Here is a 19,638-nt window from a genome sequence, read left to right as displayed (position 1 = left end):
TCCACAAAAGTTGGAAAACCTAATACTCCTTTCAAAATAGCCTACGGGTCTCCAAAATAGGCCATTGGACCACTAAATGCACATCATTGAGAAGGGGACATTACAGACACACCTCAGTCCTCTCTTCTACCGGGGACATCCCCTCATTCCTCTCAGTAGTTGCATATAGTAGATGAGCTCCGATTTTAGTTTTTGTCATCTAGAAGATGACTTCTTTTTTGGGGGGCTTGATGTAGACGGCAAATATGCCAGTCATAAATAAATGCGACTTGTTACGTTTTGTTAATAAGGGCAATGTAATTATTTCTCAAGAATTGGGTTGGTTGCTGACAAGTGGCAATCTTAACCAACCGTCCAATACTATTTATATTGTTGTTCTATTGGGAATAGTTCATGTTGATGATATACAAAATTATGCATGGTAATAAAGAAAAATCATTCTGCCAGAGTTTGTGTCAAATATTCATTTACTGTTATTCTGTTATATTGTCGTGCTCTGTTTATTTACTATAAATAGAAATTATTCCATTTGGAAGTAAACAAAGGGCCCAATGTAAAGAACGTAAATGAAAGTTGTGCCAAATATTTCACGATGCAAGATTAAACTCATGCAAAAAATTAACCTTGAAAACTTTGACGCTGCCACAAATGCACTAAATTGATGCTGCTAGCAAGGTATCACCCAACAAAAAGTTAGCAGCAAGCAATGAGGGCCAACATTCAACTATCAGCAATCAAAAGCCACATTTGTATTCAATTCAATCTTCTTTTGTTCCCTCTGAGCATTACCCTCACATCCCATCGACATTTTTTCTCTAATACATCCAACACCAATAGAGTGTTATACCATGCTCAACAAACAAATCTCCAATACCAAAATCTGCAGCATTTTCCTTGCCAAGCTTCTGGCTATCTATCACGAATCCTGCAAACGTCTCTAAATCATTTGAATTCAAAGATTACTAAAATCTTGCCCAACAAAATGATTTAAAATGCCTGAACCCACGCTTGGAAACACCTCTGCAACAAATTGTTGATGATTCAATGCTCTCAATTCCTCACAAATATTGTCATTTTATTTTAATTCAAAAGAAAATTTCATGGATCTATCAGGTCGAATCATGTCTCCCTCTTTCCGTACATGCCTTCTATCTTAAGGGCCTGGTAGGAGTGGGAAATTGTTTGCATCACTAATAGCAACCTCAATTTTGAATGCTGATTCTTCTGACTTATTTTTGCAATCTTTTTTAAAACTCTACAGGAATAGGATAGAAGAGTGCTTTGATACCAATTTTAGAATGGTAGAGCCAGCATAAATACAATGAAATCAAGTCATTGCTGCAGATAGAAATATAACTAAAATATGAAATATTATTGATTCAATAGGCTGATTTACATTGATTTGCAATGGCTTCCATAGCCTTATTGTTCCTGTGCAAAACTAACTTACGGGAGTGAACTACCTAACCAACTAACTAACCTAACTTGATTTATTAAATGTAAACCTTATTTCCTAACAAGGTGAAGTTTTTAGACCAACTTTCATCTATTTTTTAGTTTGCCTTTTGCCTTCCAATCATTCACCTCTATAAATAATTGTTCGAAGTGTTAACCTGGTGTTGTCTAAAGCTGTTTACAGTAAGAGTTGTTTGGGGGAGAGAGGGGGGTGGAGTTGTTTTGGTCCAACTCTGTTGGGAGCGATTTTTCTGCTACTTGAATCTATCCTATTCTATCTTGAACAAACTTTGTAATTCTAAATCTAACTTCAGGAAATCTACCTAACCAAATAATTGCAAAGAGTGACTTTTTTATAACCCAAATCAGTAGAATGGATGATGGAGTTTCACTAAGTTACAACACACTTGCAAAAAGTAAATCAAAGATTAACCATGCTTGCATAGAAGAAATCTAAAGTAATTTGCAGAAATTAAACCCATGTTATGCTTGTAGAAAATGACACTCTATTGTAAATCACACTTGCGTAAAAAAAATCACACTGCATGAAAATAAATTACTCCATCCCATCATGCTTTATTAGATTTTCAATCTGTCTCTCTATTGCGATTAACCAAGAGATTCATTAAATCTATCCTTAAATGTAATCAAGCCAACAAATAATCAATCTGAGCACTACTTGATTCAAAAGTTGAAAAGAGAATGAATTGAATCTAAATTGAAATGAGATTATAACTTTGAATTCTACGAAGAAACTGCTGAACTATTCTTAACATACAATTTATAACTAAATAAAAAAAAATGAATAAAGAAACTTAAACAATAAACAAAGATCACCTCCCTTAGTTGAGCGGGCCTAGCTCTTCCTTTGGAGGGATCTGGAACTTAGACACAGACTTCTGCTCTTTATTTCCATCAAATTGGCCCCAGGAGGGGGTGAACAACAATGTTTACAAAATAGGGAATGAATTATGATTCAAAATCAGAATGCTAATTAATCATGCTAGCCTGCGACTAACTACAGGTCCGGATTATATTGGTCTTATTTCAAAAGCAAAACTTGAAGGACTAACTAGCCAACTTAATTGAGAGTGGCACTGTAGAATCAACTTGGAGTGCTTGGGGAACATCCGGAGACATTCGGAGTGTTATGAGGAACGGGTGCTGATGCAATGGAACAGGGAGTTCCATGATGAATCGTGAGTGGGAAACAATCCCAGCTCACCGATGGGTTGAAAATGCACCTCCAACTCAGCCAAAAGCCAAAGTGCACCAACAATTATTGCAATTCGAATCATAGCCGTTGTAGGAGATATTTCTGGAGCTGTCATTACTTCACTTGAAAAATGATCAAATGCAGAAGTATTTGAAAATAGAACAGAATATATGATCATTCCTCATCAATTCTATGAAAAGGATAAATATTCATATAAAAGCATTACTTCTAAATCCTTTCATAATTATATCAAATATGGTACAAAAAAGAAAGTTTATACCATTAGTTTTAGGTGCGAAAATATCAAAATATTAAAGTGGTATAAAAGTCTGTCATAAAAGCATGAGATTAAAAGATCATTTCATCTGCCCATCACCCCGTTTGTAGTGGCAGGCTTTGTAATGTCCCCTTTTAGGAACAAGGAAATATATCCACTAAATTGCAATATATTGAACAAATGAACAATTAAAAATGAATAATAAGATATTAGATAACTAAGCATGATTACAACTCTCTTGAATTTCTGATATGAAGTTTGATTTGTATGCCCAAGAAAATGATATTGATCTTAATACAATTCTGATTGCTGTTCCTATTTATAGTCCTACTCCTTATAACCATGCATCGAATTGTGTATAAGTCTGCCTATATAAGATAGATTATAGGCCTTGAGACATGAATGCTTTTCCTGATTGATATCTTTATAATCATGCAGTTCTGTTATGAAGCCTTTCCTGATTTATGTACTTGAAACATATGCTCACATTTTATAAATTTCTGCTCCACTAGAGCAATCCAAATCTGGAAAATAATAAGTAATAAAAATCTTCTCCATCTCCCCCTTCAAACTCCAATAATGATTTCTATATATATCTTTATCTTCCTCTCAAAAGATGCGACTCTTTATTAAGAGACATCACAAAAAGATGATATTGATCTTAATACAAGTCTGATTGCTGTTCTTGATTTGTCCTTATAACCATGCATTGAATTTTGTATAAGTCTGCCTATATAAGATAGATCATAGGCCTTGAGACTTGAATGCTTTTCTTGATTGATATCCTTAAAATCATGCAATTCTGTTATGAAGACTTTCTTGATTTATGTACTTGAAACATATGCTCCCATGTTATAAATTTCTGCTTCACTAGAGCAATCCAAATCTGGAAAATAATAAGCTAAGTTGCTGGTTCTGGTTCAGGTTCGAAGGTTCAGTTTGTGGGTTCAGGCAAAATTATTTTGGGGAGTTCGGTTCGTCCATACAAAAGCATATAAAAATCAGAAATATATACATATTTGCAGTAGTAATTATGTTCAAAATACACCACCATATTTACAGTCAAATAACATAGCAAAATACGACTCCATATTAATAGTCAAATATTATTCAAACTCGAATGTCATGATATATATTAAGCTTTAAAGTAAAAAAATAAAATAATGTCAAGTGTCAACAATCAGCCATCATTAATCATTGATCAGATATGATATGGGTCATCAAAAATATCATCACCATCATCGATATTAGATGACTATCTTCTTGTAGATCAGTTGATTTGGGTTTACTTAACTTGACAAGTATTTGTTATTATAAGCTCAACAGACTGTAGTCTTAATAGACTATGAATTATATTTCATAGATAACAACTTAATGACTATCATATCCATGGCTCTTCTTAGACAACTGCGATGCATAGGATACTCTTCATAGAACACTATGATCTCTCTTTTGATACCACTATCACTTGAAGTTTACTATGATTCTCTTGATGGCTTATCTAAACACTGTCTTTGTTTGGTGCTGATCACAAGGTCTTTACACATGTTAAGACTGCTTCTTTTTGAGTAATATAGATAATAAGTAATAAAAATCTTCTATATCTCCTCCTTCAAACTCCAATTGTGATTTCTATATATATCTTTATCTTCCTCTCAAAAGATGTGACTCTTTATTAAGAGACATCATGTTTTTCCAAGAGATGCCTCTCCTAAACAAATGTTTTTCTTTATAATCTTTTATTAATGATATGCACCTTTTCATTTGCAGATTACATTCTTAAATGCTCCTCTTCATTGATCACAGCCCTTGTCACCCTATTCTTTTTTTTTTACTTACTCTTTTTTATTTTTGTTACTGATTATTAATGAATATTAATGTGAACTCTTCATATTCATTGATTAACTACATTCAATTTGTTTATCATTGATTCTCATTTACCATGCAATTCCTATCATGACTGGTTCATCATGGATTACCTTATCATCCAGTTCCTCTTCATTGATGTGTCATCATGGATATATCCATAATTGTTTTCTTCTTAAAACACATACACTTCAGTAATGATCAGTTGCTTTTTATTTGTCAGTTCGATTGCACTTTCCATGATATCCCTTCGACTACTTAGTTCTATGATATCTGATTGCATATTAACACATTCTCAGGACAATGGTCAACTAGGTATTTTGGCTTGTCTGATATCTATTAGCTCGGGCAACCATCATTTATTTGCTACATACAAGGTCGCTGTCTTGTCCGTCAAACTGTCTGTCTGTTACTGCTGCATACAAGGTCGCCGTCTTTTCTGTCAAACTGCCTGTCTGTTACTGCTGCATACAAGGTCGCCGTCTTGTCCCTCAAACCGCTGTATACAAAATACATATATCGCTGTATACAATCAATAACATTTCTATCGACTTCATTGCTCTTCTCCTTAATAAGCATTGTAGATGACAAATATGCTGCTCATAAATAAATACTACTGCCAACCGTCGGCAATCGACCCAACTCTTGGGATCTAATTACACTGCCCTTATTAACAAAACATAACAAAGTACTATTTATTTATGAGCGGCATATTTGCCGTCTACAAGCATCAACCCTTTAACATGGCATTTTACGTCTTTATATGTTTCATATCTTTGTTATATTTGACTTGCAAATATATCCATATCCTTTGACTTCAGCAACTTTGGACTTCAATGGATTTGTCCTTGCTAAATTATTCTTCAACATATCATCTTGAAATAATGTAATCAGACTCTGAAATGATTAGTGGCCTTTGGCCTTTATGTTTCTTTGTTAAGCGATAGGGTTATTACATGCTTCTATGAATAAGTGCAATCTTTTCATTTTATGTACCTGTATGTATGGTTGTATTTGAGTTTTTTTTTTCCTTATTGTAACTTCATGTCCTTCCTTATGGGGCACATGCCCCTGCATTGTGTTGCATTTTTTCATTTTTGAAAGTCTTGTAATTCTTCATTAAGGTGTGCACTTGTAGATGGTGTATTCGTAAAATTTTCAATTTAATGTATTCCTTTGAAGCTGTGTGTTGCATTAGATTGGCCTGCAATGTTTTAGCTTTTCAATGTTTGCTTCTATCATATTAGGCACTTGCCATTACATTGGGTTGCAGATTTTAAACTCTTAGCATACTCTTGCATTGATTTGCTTTTTCCATTTTACTTTATATTTATGCCCCCCTTGTAGTGGCATGCTCTTTTGCATCAATGAACAACTTTTACTTGGAATTTTGATAAGAAATCCTGGAAACCACTTGATAAGCATATTGGTGCATTTTAGTTTTTTTTGGCATTTAATTTATTATTTTAGTGCATTGTATGCAGTTAGTTAGAATAAATCACTTAGTTTGTTTCATCAATTTGTTATCTGGCCTTGACTTACGCACTTTTTTGGCACTTATCTAATTTTGGTTGAGTTATACTATTCCTATCATCCTAGTTCATCTAGTTAGCTCTACTTGCTATGTGTGTCTAGCTTTATTTAGCTCCATCTATCATGGATGTCTACCTTTAGTTAGTTTAGATCTTTCATGCATTGCTTTGCTAAACATAAGCACAAACTTATTTGTACTTTGTAACAACAACCAATCTATTAAATTATTCTATTGTTCAATTTAATTAATTTGTTAGCTCTTTTCTCTGTGTTCTTCATTAGCTTTGCGTAGATTTGCTTGTGGAAGATTACTTGCTTTGATGGTTCTTGGGCTTGTGGAATATTCTATTATTCTTACTATGAGAACCTAAACGTATGAATATAAATGCTCAGATCAAACCTTTGACCTTGAGGTAAGGCAATACAATACATCACTCCTTGTGGGAGAAGCCATGTCATGATATATCTCAATATTGAAATCCTGATGGCAAACACCCTCACACACCTATACTCTGATATCACATGATGGCTCACACCAACACACATATGCTACTATTTTAGACAATAACAAGTCTCTACAAACTTCCTGTCACAATAGTGTCAGGAACTTGAACAGTAAATAACTGAATTCTGTAACAGAACATATTGGGTGACAACAACATCAAGTAAACCAATAATTAAATAGAGCAACACAAGGATCATTTTATCATTAATTCTGCGACAAATAACACAATGAATACTTTATTTCTACAACATGTCAAGATGATTACAAACAAATGATATAACATTATCCTTCACCATGCAGACCTTAAACCTATTCAACCATGCTACTTCTGGTCGCTTCTGTCACACTTCAACTCCTACTTCAGCTCGAAACCCCGTCTGTTCTGCATTGATCCAAGCAAGGTCTAAATTGCGCTTTTTGATCTTCCTGTGTTCTCCAACCCCATTCTTAAATGAATCGTGGCCACATTAGGCCCTATCGTCTCCTTGACTTCTCTCCACTCCAATCCATCCTCATTCTTCTCTTCCCGACCTATCTCTCCTCGGCCTCTTTCTTACTTGGCCTTTCTTCGGCTTGGCATTTCTTCTATTCGTCCTATCTGGTCTCTTCCTGTTACTCTCACCGGCCACCCTCTGTGTAGAGCCTGCTAGCGGCGTCCTCCTATATTGACCGTTTTTCCCCAACCGATCTCTAATGTTCATAACCAATTCTTATATCCATTCCTTTACTTCCAAACTGTTCCACTTCATCTACTCTAACCATTAAGCTTCCACCCGTTCGCTTCCTCCTGTCGAAGGCAACTATATCGACTTGTCTAACTTTCTGCCCATGTGGTGGAAGGAATTAAATCTGCCCAAATCAAATCCTATGAACAAAATTGAGATAAAACCAAAAACAAATAGATTTAATCGATGCCCCTGCATCAAATTCCAACACATTCAATGTTATAATATAATGACTTACCTTTTGTAATAATCAGCCTAGGGACTTAGTGGTGTTTTATGAAAGTTAGTTGTTGAGTTATAATCAGTCAAGTCTCTCAAATGCTATATGATGAGATGAACCCTTTGTAATCTACCCATCAATATTTTGATTGTATTATATTGTGTTTTTCTCTTTCAAACATGGTGTAGTTTTATCATTTCTTTTTGGCGAAATTCAATATGGCCACCATCATATTTAAGAGAGTCACCAAGGAAGGACCACACCACATTTGAGGGATTGCAGCTAGATCAGACATGGACATTGACTATGCTCTTAAAGAAAGACTGCATGGGAGCCTTGAAGGGCGTAATGAGTTTGACTTGTGGTGATTCATGAGAAGAATTGTAAGGGTAACTTGGTATTTTCTGCAATTGCTGGGGTACGTGACCCAACTTTCGCTTGGAGGATGCAAACCCAAGCAAAAAGTAGCAATTTGTAGAGTTTTAGTCATGTTTTAGGTCATGGGAAGATCGTTTCTGAAAAATTGCAGATTTAAAGTCTCAAATGCTCTGGAAATCACAGATCTGTAAAAATTCATGGGTCAAGCAACTGATAGTTGACAACTAAGGCACAACGTGGGATTTACAAGAATTATCATAGTAGAGAAAGTTCATGTCACATTTCTGCTACAGTCACTGGAGAAGAAATTTAAACTACAATGGTTTTGGAAAATCGTCAGTGATAGAAGAGTTATTTGCTGAACCAATGAAGGGCTATGTTGTGAAGTTTTCTCCCATCTAATGTGAAAATACAGAGAACCATTGCAAGGAAGATTCACCACAAACTATGAAATGGAATTACTTTTTAATTCCAGCAATATGGAAAGCATACCTGTCGTACACCGACCTCTATTTCTTCTAGCGAGCAAGGTGTTTTTGGTCATAGACTTGGCTACTAAGTGCAGGGATTCACATGGAGAACTTTGGGATAGAATTTCTAAGGATGACTACATGAAATACATAGTCCTGGAAAGCTCTCATAGTTTTTAAACTACATTGAAAACAATATTGGATGATGAGGGAAGATTTTAGCCATTCTTTGATAATTAATGCAATGTCATTTTTACCCTTAGTCGAACGTCTCCTTAGACTCTGTAAGATATGAATTCATCTCTCTTAGTTAAGAAAAAGAGAACAAATGCAAGAGGCACGTAAGGAAATCCTCAACCCAAGATTGCATTAAATTCAAGAAACAATCACAAAATATCATATAAAGACAAATCAATGTAGCTAATGTAACCATTGGTGAAAATACAATGGATGCTAATAATAGTGATGACTTATTGAATAATGGTCTTTTATTTTATTTTAAGAAGTTCACTCTTTGAAGAAAGGAAGGAATTTAGTATAGATGAAACTTAGAATTGATGCCTTCCTAGATGGTTTGGGAGTGTGTAGATCTTGGGAATTATACCCTTGTGAGGGTCATGAGGAGCACTATGGATGTAGCTCCACATGGGTGTTTGTCTAATAATTTTGGGACACTCGTAATTCAAGAGAATGGGGAGGTGGAATCGAGGAACTCAAGAATTTAGCTTGGGGTCTATATACCTTTTGGGGGGTTATTTGGTAGCTTGATAGAATTCTACTTGGTCCAAAAACTATTTTAAAAGAGAAGCTTTTGAAAAATAGATGGTTTTGTATTTAATTTCTGTTTAGTGTGTTTTGTCTTCAATTAGCATGTTTTTGTTTTCAGTACCATAAGCTTTAAGAGGGGGTGTTAAAAGATGAGGCTTAAATTTTGTAATAAAGTCAATCTAGTAAACTTTTTGGTGTGTTTTGATAGTTATAAAATTATTACTGGTTACATCTCTCAAATGCTATGTTAGATGAACTCCTTTGTAATTGACATGCCAATATTTTATAATATTATTACGTCTTATTGTCTATCAAACATTGTGTAGTTTTATCATTTTATTTTGGCAAAATTTAATAGACAACAGTCCTCACATCTCCGTCATTTCTTAAAAACATAATATATATCACTCAACCTACCATCACTACTTTCCGACATGTGGGATAAATGCTTTTATTCTAATTATTTAGTGGGGTGACTTCCAAAGTGTATGCACCTTATATAATTAAGGGACATGGATCACATATCAGCATCTCTATCAACAAATAATATACCCCTAGGTAAAATTCTTTTATGTACCATTGCACCATGATGTACTTTTTCTAACTTTTGCAAAACTTGCATTCCTTCGTTGGGGCACAAGCCCATGCATTGGGGAACTTGTTTTTCATGCCTTAATTTTTTTTTTTTGCCTTTTCTCCATTATCTAAGCTCTTTTTATTGGCTTTTCAATGACATTGACTAGAGATGACACAATACATTGATGACCATAACAAGGGCTCTAGTATGACTCACAATTGAGAGGTGACAAGATTTTTGTTTGAAAACTGAGACAGTTCAAAATTTTTTGTATGGGTATATTTCATAAAATTTGTTGTCTCTGTGTGCCATAGTGCCCTTAAGCACAGAGATCTTGCAATATAATCTAGTGCATTTCTTGTAGTCTAGGCAAGTTGTCCAACAATAGATCAAGCCTCTAGCCAAGTTGGTGTGGATTGACTGTGTACTTGATTCCTCACTTATTCTTCTTTGATGTGCTTTGGTTCCAAAATTTCCCACAAATACCAAAGATTATGGTTGGATTGTTCTGTTTTGTCTTTGTGGATCTATTGGTTTGTGACTGTTGGCTCTATTTAAGTTTGACTGACTTCACAAAGGCAACAACACTAGATGTTAACTGCTGAAGTTTAAAATTACACTATTAGATGATAGGTTGAAGTATGAGATAAAAATAACAATATATACCAGGAGTGTTTGAACAAGAATTTAATAATTGACGCTTTATCCTAGAGGTGGCATTCAATTACAAATAAGCAGTGCAAATACGACTTTTCATAATTCAGTGTCCCTTCGCTAACTGTGGGACTACTTTTGAAGGGCCAACCTATGCTTTTTTAGACAGAACTGTTGGTTCTACTTCTAACTGTTTACAATTATTCTATAACTTGGACTACCTTACCTGGAAATTAAGATAACAGAAACCAAATCAGCATAATTTATGTTAACATGACAATAAACACCATGTATGGTGACACTAGATCAATTGTCATTTATATTTTGTGTCTACATGTTGGTGTCTTGCCAATTTTTGGGTCTGTGTTCCCACTTACCATAACCCTAGTTAACTTTAGCAATACATGTTTATGTGTTTTGTGGTGTTTCACATATAATTTTATAGTTATACCGTAAAGGCTAACTCATCTAATTATCACATACTTTTGTAATATTTTGACAACAGAAAAAAATCATTCTCATATTTGTTTGTTATGGTCAATTGCACTCAAATCTCTGAAATATTTCATTTAACACAGCCTGTTTTTGCACTACTATAGCTATGCAAGCTTATGGATCATTGTTAGTTTGAGTTCATTCCAAATTAATCTTAGCCTCTATAACCGGGAGACATGTGCCCACCCCCTTGAGATGCATCTCGGATTCTTTTCGTGCACCCAGAGACTTTGTTTTGGGCCAGAAACCTTACTTCCACATCTCCCGTTGTCTCCCTGTCTCCCTCTAGGTTTCTGGCCATCTCTTGCGTGTCTCCTCTAGGAAAATACAAGTTAGAGGATTAAAAACAAAACAAATACATTGTTTTCCATCATTTATCCACTGTTGCAAGCATTGAACCCACCCTAGAAGAGTGAAATGCTCCCAGAAGACTACAAAAGTTGCCCAATACCGGGTTTGCAAATCATGGCAATCATTTGTTTACATCTGTTTTCAAAATTTTAAACCCTACAAGCATGGCATTCGATGAGACCAGTTCACATGCATTGTGAATGCTTCCACATTTTGCTTACATGTCATGTGAAAAGTTCTATGTCATGATATTTTTTGGAAATTATTAAATTATTTAAAAAAAAAACTGGCGTCTCCAAGTACCTACTGTCTCCTATTTTTGAAAATTACCAGTACCAGTACCAGTACCAATCTCCAAATTCTCCACATAACCCCGTCTCCAGGTGACCTTGATCTTAGCATACATTTCCTCATGTGTTGTTTACTTTCTCATATTTTTACATAGAGGGCTAGATATAAATATATCATCTATCTAAACTTTCTAGCATGGTTTAGTTCTTAAAATGCAACAAATAGATTTTTATCCTCACTACAAATTCATTTATCTCTATGAAGTGATTTTATTCCTGTGTGGCTATCCAGGGTGCGTTTCCACTATGGTCATCCTGATGTATTTGATCGTTTATTTCACCTTACAAGAGGCGGAGTGAGCAAAGCATCCAAAGTGATCAATTTGAGTGAAGATATTTTTGCTGGTGAATGTTTTGCCTTTGTTATTTTATTGATAATATCTTCCACTGATCAGATATCTTGGTTTGATTTCATTTGTATTTTGATATGCAAAGGTGTTCATATCTGTCCCTGTAACTTTTGTTGGTAATTATATTCAATTTTGAGTTGAATCTCATTAATACGCTGTCACTTGATTTACAGGCTTTAATTCTACCCTACGTCAAGGAAATATAACTCATCATGAATATATACAAGTTGGTAAAGGTCGTGATGTGGGACTAAATCAAATTTCTTTGTTTGAGGCAAAGATTGCCAATGGAAATGGTGAACAGACACTTAGCCGTGATATATATCGCCTTGGACACCGTTTCGACTTTTTCCGAATGTTGTCCTGCTACTTTACTACTGTTGGATTTTACTTCAGCACTTTGGTATGTAATAATTGTAATGAAAACTTAATTGTGAACATTGCTTTTATGTTCACTTTAATAAGATTGCACAAAAAATGTAATGACAAAATATTGGTCTTTCTAGTTCTGGAGCATATCTAATATAGTTATATGATTTTAATCAGAAGAAAGTAATTACTTCTTTCATATCATTTGCAGGTAACTGTGCTTACAGTGTATATATTTCTTTATGGTCGTATATATCTAGTTCTCAGTGGACTTGAAAAGGAAGTGGTCAAAAAAGCAGGTGCACAGCACAATACTGCTCTGCAAGCAGCCTTAGCTTCACAGTCCTTTGTACAACTTGGAATGTTAATGGCATTGCCTATGGTGATGGAGATTGGATTAGAAAGGGGATTCCGCACTGCCTTGAGTGATTTTGTGGTGATGCAGCTACAGCTGGCTCCTGTTTTCTTTACTTTCTCTCTTGGGACAAAGACTCATTACTATGGAAGGACCCTACTTCATGGTGGTGCCGAATATAGAGCTACTGGGCGTGGGTTTGTTGTTTTCCATGCAAAGTTTGCTGATAATTACCGCTTCTACTCTCGCAGTCACTTTGTAAAAGGAATAGAACTCATGGTACTCCTTGTTGTGTACAATCTGTTCGGTCAGACATACCAGAACACTATTGCTTATCTATTGATCACCTTCTCCATGTGGTTTATGGTTGGAACTTGGCTCTTTGCTCCTTTCTTATTCAATCCTTCAGGGTTTGAGTGGCAGAAAATTGTAGATGACTGGACAGACTGGAACAAGTGGATTAATAGCCGTGGAGGTATCGGAGTATCACAGGAGAAAAGTTGGGAATCTTGGTGGGATAAGGAACAGGAACACCTTAAATGTTCTGGCTTACGAGGGCGAATTTGTGAAATAATTTTATCGTTTAGATTCTTCTTCTACCAGTTTGGCCTAGTTTATCATCTCAACCTTACAGGAGATAATAAGAGCATTTTGGTAAGATTTTCTGAGCCAGATGAGATCCGATTCTATTAAATGATGCACCTATAGATTAATGGATATATACTATATGTAGCATGTGAATAACTTGAAAACAAGCATGCACACACTGACCCAGCCACCTCCCACCCCACACGCATAATTTCATATATATATAGAGAGAGAGATTTTGAATGTTTATGCATAGTTTTATACTTATGAAGCACTTCCTAAATTAAAGTGCATAAATTTTATTTCTTAACGGAAGATTTGTGTGCATATGTACGTGTATATATACACCTAGTGTAGGTAGATTGGCGAGGCTTGATTTGGTCTCAAATTGTCAATGAGATCAAAATTCAAGGGAATTAAAATTTGAACAATATATATAAGGTACAGTTGAAAACATCCACCTATTTCTATGAAGGAAGGTCTCGTATGCCAAGTTGATGTGCTGGTTAGGCTGTGACCTTAAACCTACCTTTCCCTCTATGTAGATGTTTACCTATCCATGCAGGTGATATGTGGATGTATCTATGAAGGTGTTTAGCAGATGTCCATATTCATTCCTGTATGTGTGCTTGTATGTAGACTGTTAGATATGAACTTATGGGGATTTTCTTTTACACACACAGATGTATATAGTGTGTGTATGTAACTGTCTACATACAGCCACGCATACAGGAATGAGTATACATCTTCATATCACCTGCATGGATAGGTAAATAAGAAATTAATATAAATGCCCAAATATAAACTTTAACGGATGTGAAAAAAAATGTACATGCTACAGTTGGTATCAAATGTACTTTGGTTTTGCCAGCAACTCTCAGAGTTTGTCTCCAAGGATTCATCAGGACAAGGACTTCCTAAAAATATATACATATAAAAACATGATTTTAAAGCTTAAACATTTTAGAAGTAAATCAGAGATTTTAGATTCTAATGGATGAGAAAGGGAGAGATTAGCCTCTTCAGTAATTGAGACGAACAAGCATGAACTTGTTAGCTGATACTTATGAGTCAGTAGAGTACTCCAAACTCAATAAGAGCTTAACCTATCAAGTTTAGACAATGAGTAATGGAAAACATGTCAGCAGCAACAAGACATGCATCAAAATTGGAGAGGATTCTGCATAAAATGGACCCCCTTGGGTTTTGTTCTGTAAACTAAATCATATATAATTTATGGAGATTAAAAAAAATATGATATTAAGATTTGTTTTTGGCACAGACGAACCTCTATTCCTGCTGATTAACACTCAGATTTGGATTCTCTAATTATACAACTAATTCAAATTGGAAAGTAAAACAGACAAAACAGAATATGAATCAAGAAAGCACTATAAACAGTTGTTGCTAAGGGAATTTTACTCAGTTTATTTTCTTGGAAAGAATTGTCACGTACCGTCTATCCCCTTTTCAAGGAACAGAACCAAAGAAGTTCTCCCTTTTTTTTCACTTCCCCTGAACTTCCTACACCAAAAGATCCTATCACAGCCAAAAAAGTTTAGCAAACTTCTATGCAACTCTACAATTAATACATGCTTCCTTTCTGCATAAAACAGGGCAGTTATTAATCACCACTGTTATTAAAAAATCATCTACCACCAATTTCTCAACCGAATTAACACTTTAGTTTTGTGTCTAATTTGGTGCTGCGTCATACATCCCTCATTTCTAAAATTCTGAACCTCCTGTTTAGAGCTGTTTTTACACAAAATCCATCTCCATGAAAGCGTAACTGCACACACACATATGGCGATAGAAGATTTTTTTTTCTCTAGGATGCTGTTACATTAAACATGCGGGTAAGAGTTTTCAAGCATAGAGCTCACAAATTTGGGTTAGATGGTAGAACCATCTTTTTGACCTGAAGAATTGGTCCATGATGTTCCCTTCCACCAAATTAGGTGATTATATAATTTTTTTGCACGATTTCCTCATCTATGATAAACTGTATGGCTCCACCAAGGTGTTCTCTTTGTATTTTCCCAGCTTGTTATGAGTGTAGACCTGCTCCTACTCCATTGAAAGCCATTTAAGCCAAACTAGCTCCTCCTCTCTACTTTTATCAAATATGGGATTTCAAGACATTCCTCTAGCCACTTCTTCTCTGTTGTGTTCTCAAAAATCAATATGAATTTTTCTTCTCTTATCAAATTGGGGCCTCCAAAGGTCTTCATCTTTGTTGCCACTTCATCTCTAATGTGGATAGACTGCTTCCCCGTTTGCAATATCGTGGGCATCTTCTAGGGATAGGTTGTGTTTTTCTTAATTGCAATAGTTTAAACCTTATTCTCTGCCATTGTAATCATCAATACTTTACCATTCCTTAGAATAACATAGCTCGGCATTTTCATACTCTTCAAGTTCTCTTTTGGGTATGTAGATTTACTCAGAACTTTATTTCAAATAAAATCACATATTTTAATGATTTCTCACTCTCTTTGCAGAGCACATTCAAGGTCTTTCCATCCACAAGTAATTCTGTCAAACTCCTCAAGGGATTTAATCTTTCCCCGTTCTAGTAGTTTTATTCCTTGGCCAATCCTCAATTCTATGTCTTTCTTCTTTGGAAACAGCTCTTGCTCACGGGGTGAGTATTTATTTCCAGTAATCTTTTCAGATTCTTGCTACCTTTGAATACCTCTGGTTCAACTTTCTTTTTCTTTGTTTCAACATTATTGCTTGTCTCATATTGCTCCGACATCTACCATAATCCCTTGAACTGAAAGTCCAATTTTTTAATTTTGCAACGTATGTTGGTTGTCTTTTGTTTTCTTTTGCTTTTCCTTGACTCAATTCTTCTTCCAATTTGGTTATCCTGTTGTCACATTGTATAACGACACCTCTACATCCATAGCAATAGCCACAGTGCTCCTTTGAACTGTTCATTTTTTGAAATAACAGCTAAGCCTGTCCCACATTGTCTCTATTCCTAACATCTTTAGATGCTTTGATACATTTCTTCTTCCAATTTGGTCATCCTTTTGTCACATTGTATAACAACTCCACCTCTGCATCCATAGCAATAGCCACAGTGCTCCTTTAAACTGTTCATTTTTCTAAATAGCAGCTAAGCCTGTCCTACACTGTCTCTATTCCTAACATCTTTAGATGCTTTGATACCAAACAGATGTAGATCAAGCTTTATTCATAGAGATGAAAACTTGGATCTGGATGCTGTGATACTGTAAATTGTATTCAAATTATAATTTAAAACAAACAAAATAGAATACTAAATAGGAAGGCCTCAGATCTAGATGCTGTGATACTGTAAATTATATTCAAATTATAATTAAAACAAACAAAATAGAATGCTAAATAGGAAGACACCGTAATATTAATCAGTCTTTTTTTTTTTTTGTTCGAAAAATCATTACATCCAATCTACCATTTTCCAACCAACAGAACTATAGAACTTCTCCCTTTTTAATTCCTTTATTGCCTAAACTTCCTACTCCAAAAGTTCCTATCACAGCCAAAAAATCAGCTTAGGCTTCTAATACAAACACGTGTTTCCTTTCCCTGAACAGTGCAGTTTCTAATTATCGCTGTTCTTAGAAAATTGTCTACCACCAATTTCTCAATCAAATTAACTCTCCAGTTAAGCTCCTGATTCGGTGGGGGATCAGTTTGCCTGCTAGTGTTCTTGTAGGAACAAACATGTTTCATACTTGTACTGTAAAGCTTCATTTTTAATTAGGATACCCACTGCTTTCAAAGCCATTGTATTGTATCCTTGTTAGTTCGCTATCCATCTGCTTCTTTTGTTCTATTGACGACAATGTTAGCCAATGTTCATAGCTTTTTTCCTTTGGTAGTTTTCAAGTGAAATGGTCGAGGCGTTTGTTTTGTTTAACTTTGCTTGACGTACATGTAATGAATCTTAAGATCTAAGTAGCTAATTTATTTGAGCATCTGAAGCTTGCTTAGCCGTTTCAGGTAATCCTTCGAGGCATATTTATGAAATAATTGTATATTCTGAGAATAAGATGCATGAAAACCATCTGAGTAAAGACAGAATGTGTCAGTATGAAAATAAAACGTGGTTCAGGAAGAGTGATCTGAGTAATTGTGACATGTTTTAAATGGGTTCTGAGTAATTGTGAAATGTTTTAAATTGATATTTAAGTTGTTCTTTCCTTGTTTTTATTGCTAACTTTACTAGCAATGCTTAATTTGCAGGTATATGGACTATCGTGGCTTGTCATAGTTGTAGTTTTATTGGTACTGAAGGTAAAATGTCGAACCTGTAAGACCATGTTCTTCAGGTCTTTGAGAGAAAATATTGGACTAAATTCTCTTTTAAAAAGGGTTATCACCTCCATTTTCTCACTTCTTCAATACAACATTACCGGTAATCATTGTTACTTTATTCTTTAATCATATTCTTGTCTAACAGAAATCATTGTTAATGCAGACTGTGTCGATGGGAAGAAGAAAATTCAGTGCAGATTTTCAACTTATGTTTCGGCTTCTTAAGGGCCTTCTTTTCATTGGATTCGTGGCAATTTTAGTTGTTCTCTATGTTGTTTGTCATATGACAGTGAGAGACTTGTTTGCATGTATCCTTGCCTTCATGCCCACTGGATGGGCCTTGCTTCAGGTAAAGACGATTCTTTGATTATGATACAAATTGTACTTTTTCTAGTGAAAACCTGACAGTCAATTATAAATGAATCGATAGTTACTTTGTTATGGAGATTTATGTCTATTTTTTTACTTCATTTCCATATAGATTGCGCAAGCCTGTAAGCCACTTGTACACCGCATAGGATTTTGGGATTCCGTTCGGGCTCTTGCACGAGTTTATGAATTTATAATGGGACTGCTGGTCTTTACACCTGTTGCTGTATTGGCTTGGTTTCCATTTGTTTCAGAGTTCCAAACTCGTCTGCTTTTCAATCAAGCCTTTAGTAGAGGTTTGCAAATTTCACGTATTCTTGCCGGTAGAAAGAAAGACTGGTCCGCAACAAGTAAAGAGTGATACCGGCTTTGTGCTCCTTAAGATAGCATGTGAAAAAATTCTTAAAGGAAAGCTCATTAATTTATGAAATGAAGCCATGGTATCCTCCACATATAGTGGGCACACCAGTAAAAGTATCTGGATATGGTGGCGAATCAGTGTCAGTGGGATAGAGATTAACTACATTGATTATAATCAAAATCTACATAGTGACTGGCTAATGACATTAGCTCTGCCGCTGGACAAACTCTTTGAGCAGATATAAATATGTGACACTTTCCGTACTTTATAGTTTATTCCCTTGTTATATCCTCCTCTTTTAAAGCTTCAAGTCTTGTCACAGACAATCTCACATTCTATTTATAGACGATTTATAGATGTCTGGGTCGGAATCGATCACAATATGAGTTGTGCTTTGGAGAACTCACAACCTCCAAATTTGTTTCAGAAATTGGTACTTCGCCTCTTCTACAACTGAAATTTTATAGGAATGAAAAATTAGCTTACAAGAGAAATAGGCATTGTGTTATATGTCGCCGCTATCTAGATCCATATGTATACATGGATATATAAATCATAGTCTTTGGCTGATATTCTTGCAGCTTGCACAATATTTGTGAAGTGTATATATATGTTTAAGCATTTTAATTTGTTCTTTTCAAGACAATTTAAATTGGAATAGTATGTGGAAAAACCTCTCTTCAAATTAATAAAGGAAACTACGTAGGATCTAAATTACTTCCAAAATCTAAAACAACAAACAAGCTAACTATTTATGTACATTGCACAGATTTATCATCTGGAATTTTGCATGAAAATAAATTACATAAAAAGAAACTTGACGAAGTCTTTTTGATCTCAGACATCGAGCACAATACATGAGATTACTTATTTCACAATATTTATTTATAATTAAATAATAATATGAACTGAAAACAAATGCTTTCTACCGGTTAATGGAGAGAGTAACAGATTCAGATCAACAACATGATTAATTAAACAAAACAAATGTTCTCCTAACAGAGAAAAAAACCATTCAAAAGCATGAAAAGTTACTTCTAAGAAAGACACATGCTAATAATTGAACTTCAATATTTGAACTATACTACTAGTAGC

At 34.9% G+C, this 19,638-nt stretch overlaps 1 protein-coding gene across 3 annotated transcripts in view; it reads left to right on the top strand.

The window, feature by feature from the left end:
* The window catches only part of LOC131048354 (callose synthase 3), a 218,098-nt gene extending 198,909 nt beyond the window's left edge, over positions 1-19,189 (top strand). For all 3 annotated transcript variants that reach the window (XM_057982289.2, XM_057982286.2, XM_057982287.2), the window contains exons 38-43: positions 12,073-12,185; positions 12,364-12,593; positions 12,771-13,568; positions 17,742-17,792; positions 17,977-18,162; positions 18,295-19,189. In XM_057982289.2, the coding sequence (XP_057838272.1) occupies positions 12,073-12,185; positions 12,364-12,593; positions 12,771-13,568; positions 17,742-17,792; positions 17,977-18,162; positions 18,295-18,543 (1,627 nt within the window). In that variant the 3' untranslated portion in view covers positions 18,544-19,189. The remainder of the gene's footprint in view (positions 1-12,072; positions 12,186-12,363; positions 12,594-12,770; positions 13,569-17,741; positions 17,793-17,976; positions 18,163-18,294) is intronic.
* The last annotated feature ends 449 nt before the right edge of the window (positions 19,190-19,638 follow it).

This window comes from Cryptomeria japonica, chromosome 8, assembly GCF_030272615.1.
Source record: "Cryptomeria japonica chromosome 8, Sugi_1.0, whole genome shotgun sequence".
NCBI classification, from domain to species: domain Eukaryota; kingdom Viridiplantae; phylum Streptophyta; class Pinopsida; order Cupressales; family Cupressaceae; genus Cryptomeria; species Cryptomeria japonica.
Note: the sequence above shows the minus strand (reverse complement) of the source record. Positions and strands in the feature narration are given on the sequence as shown.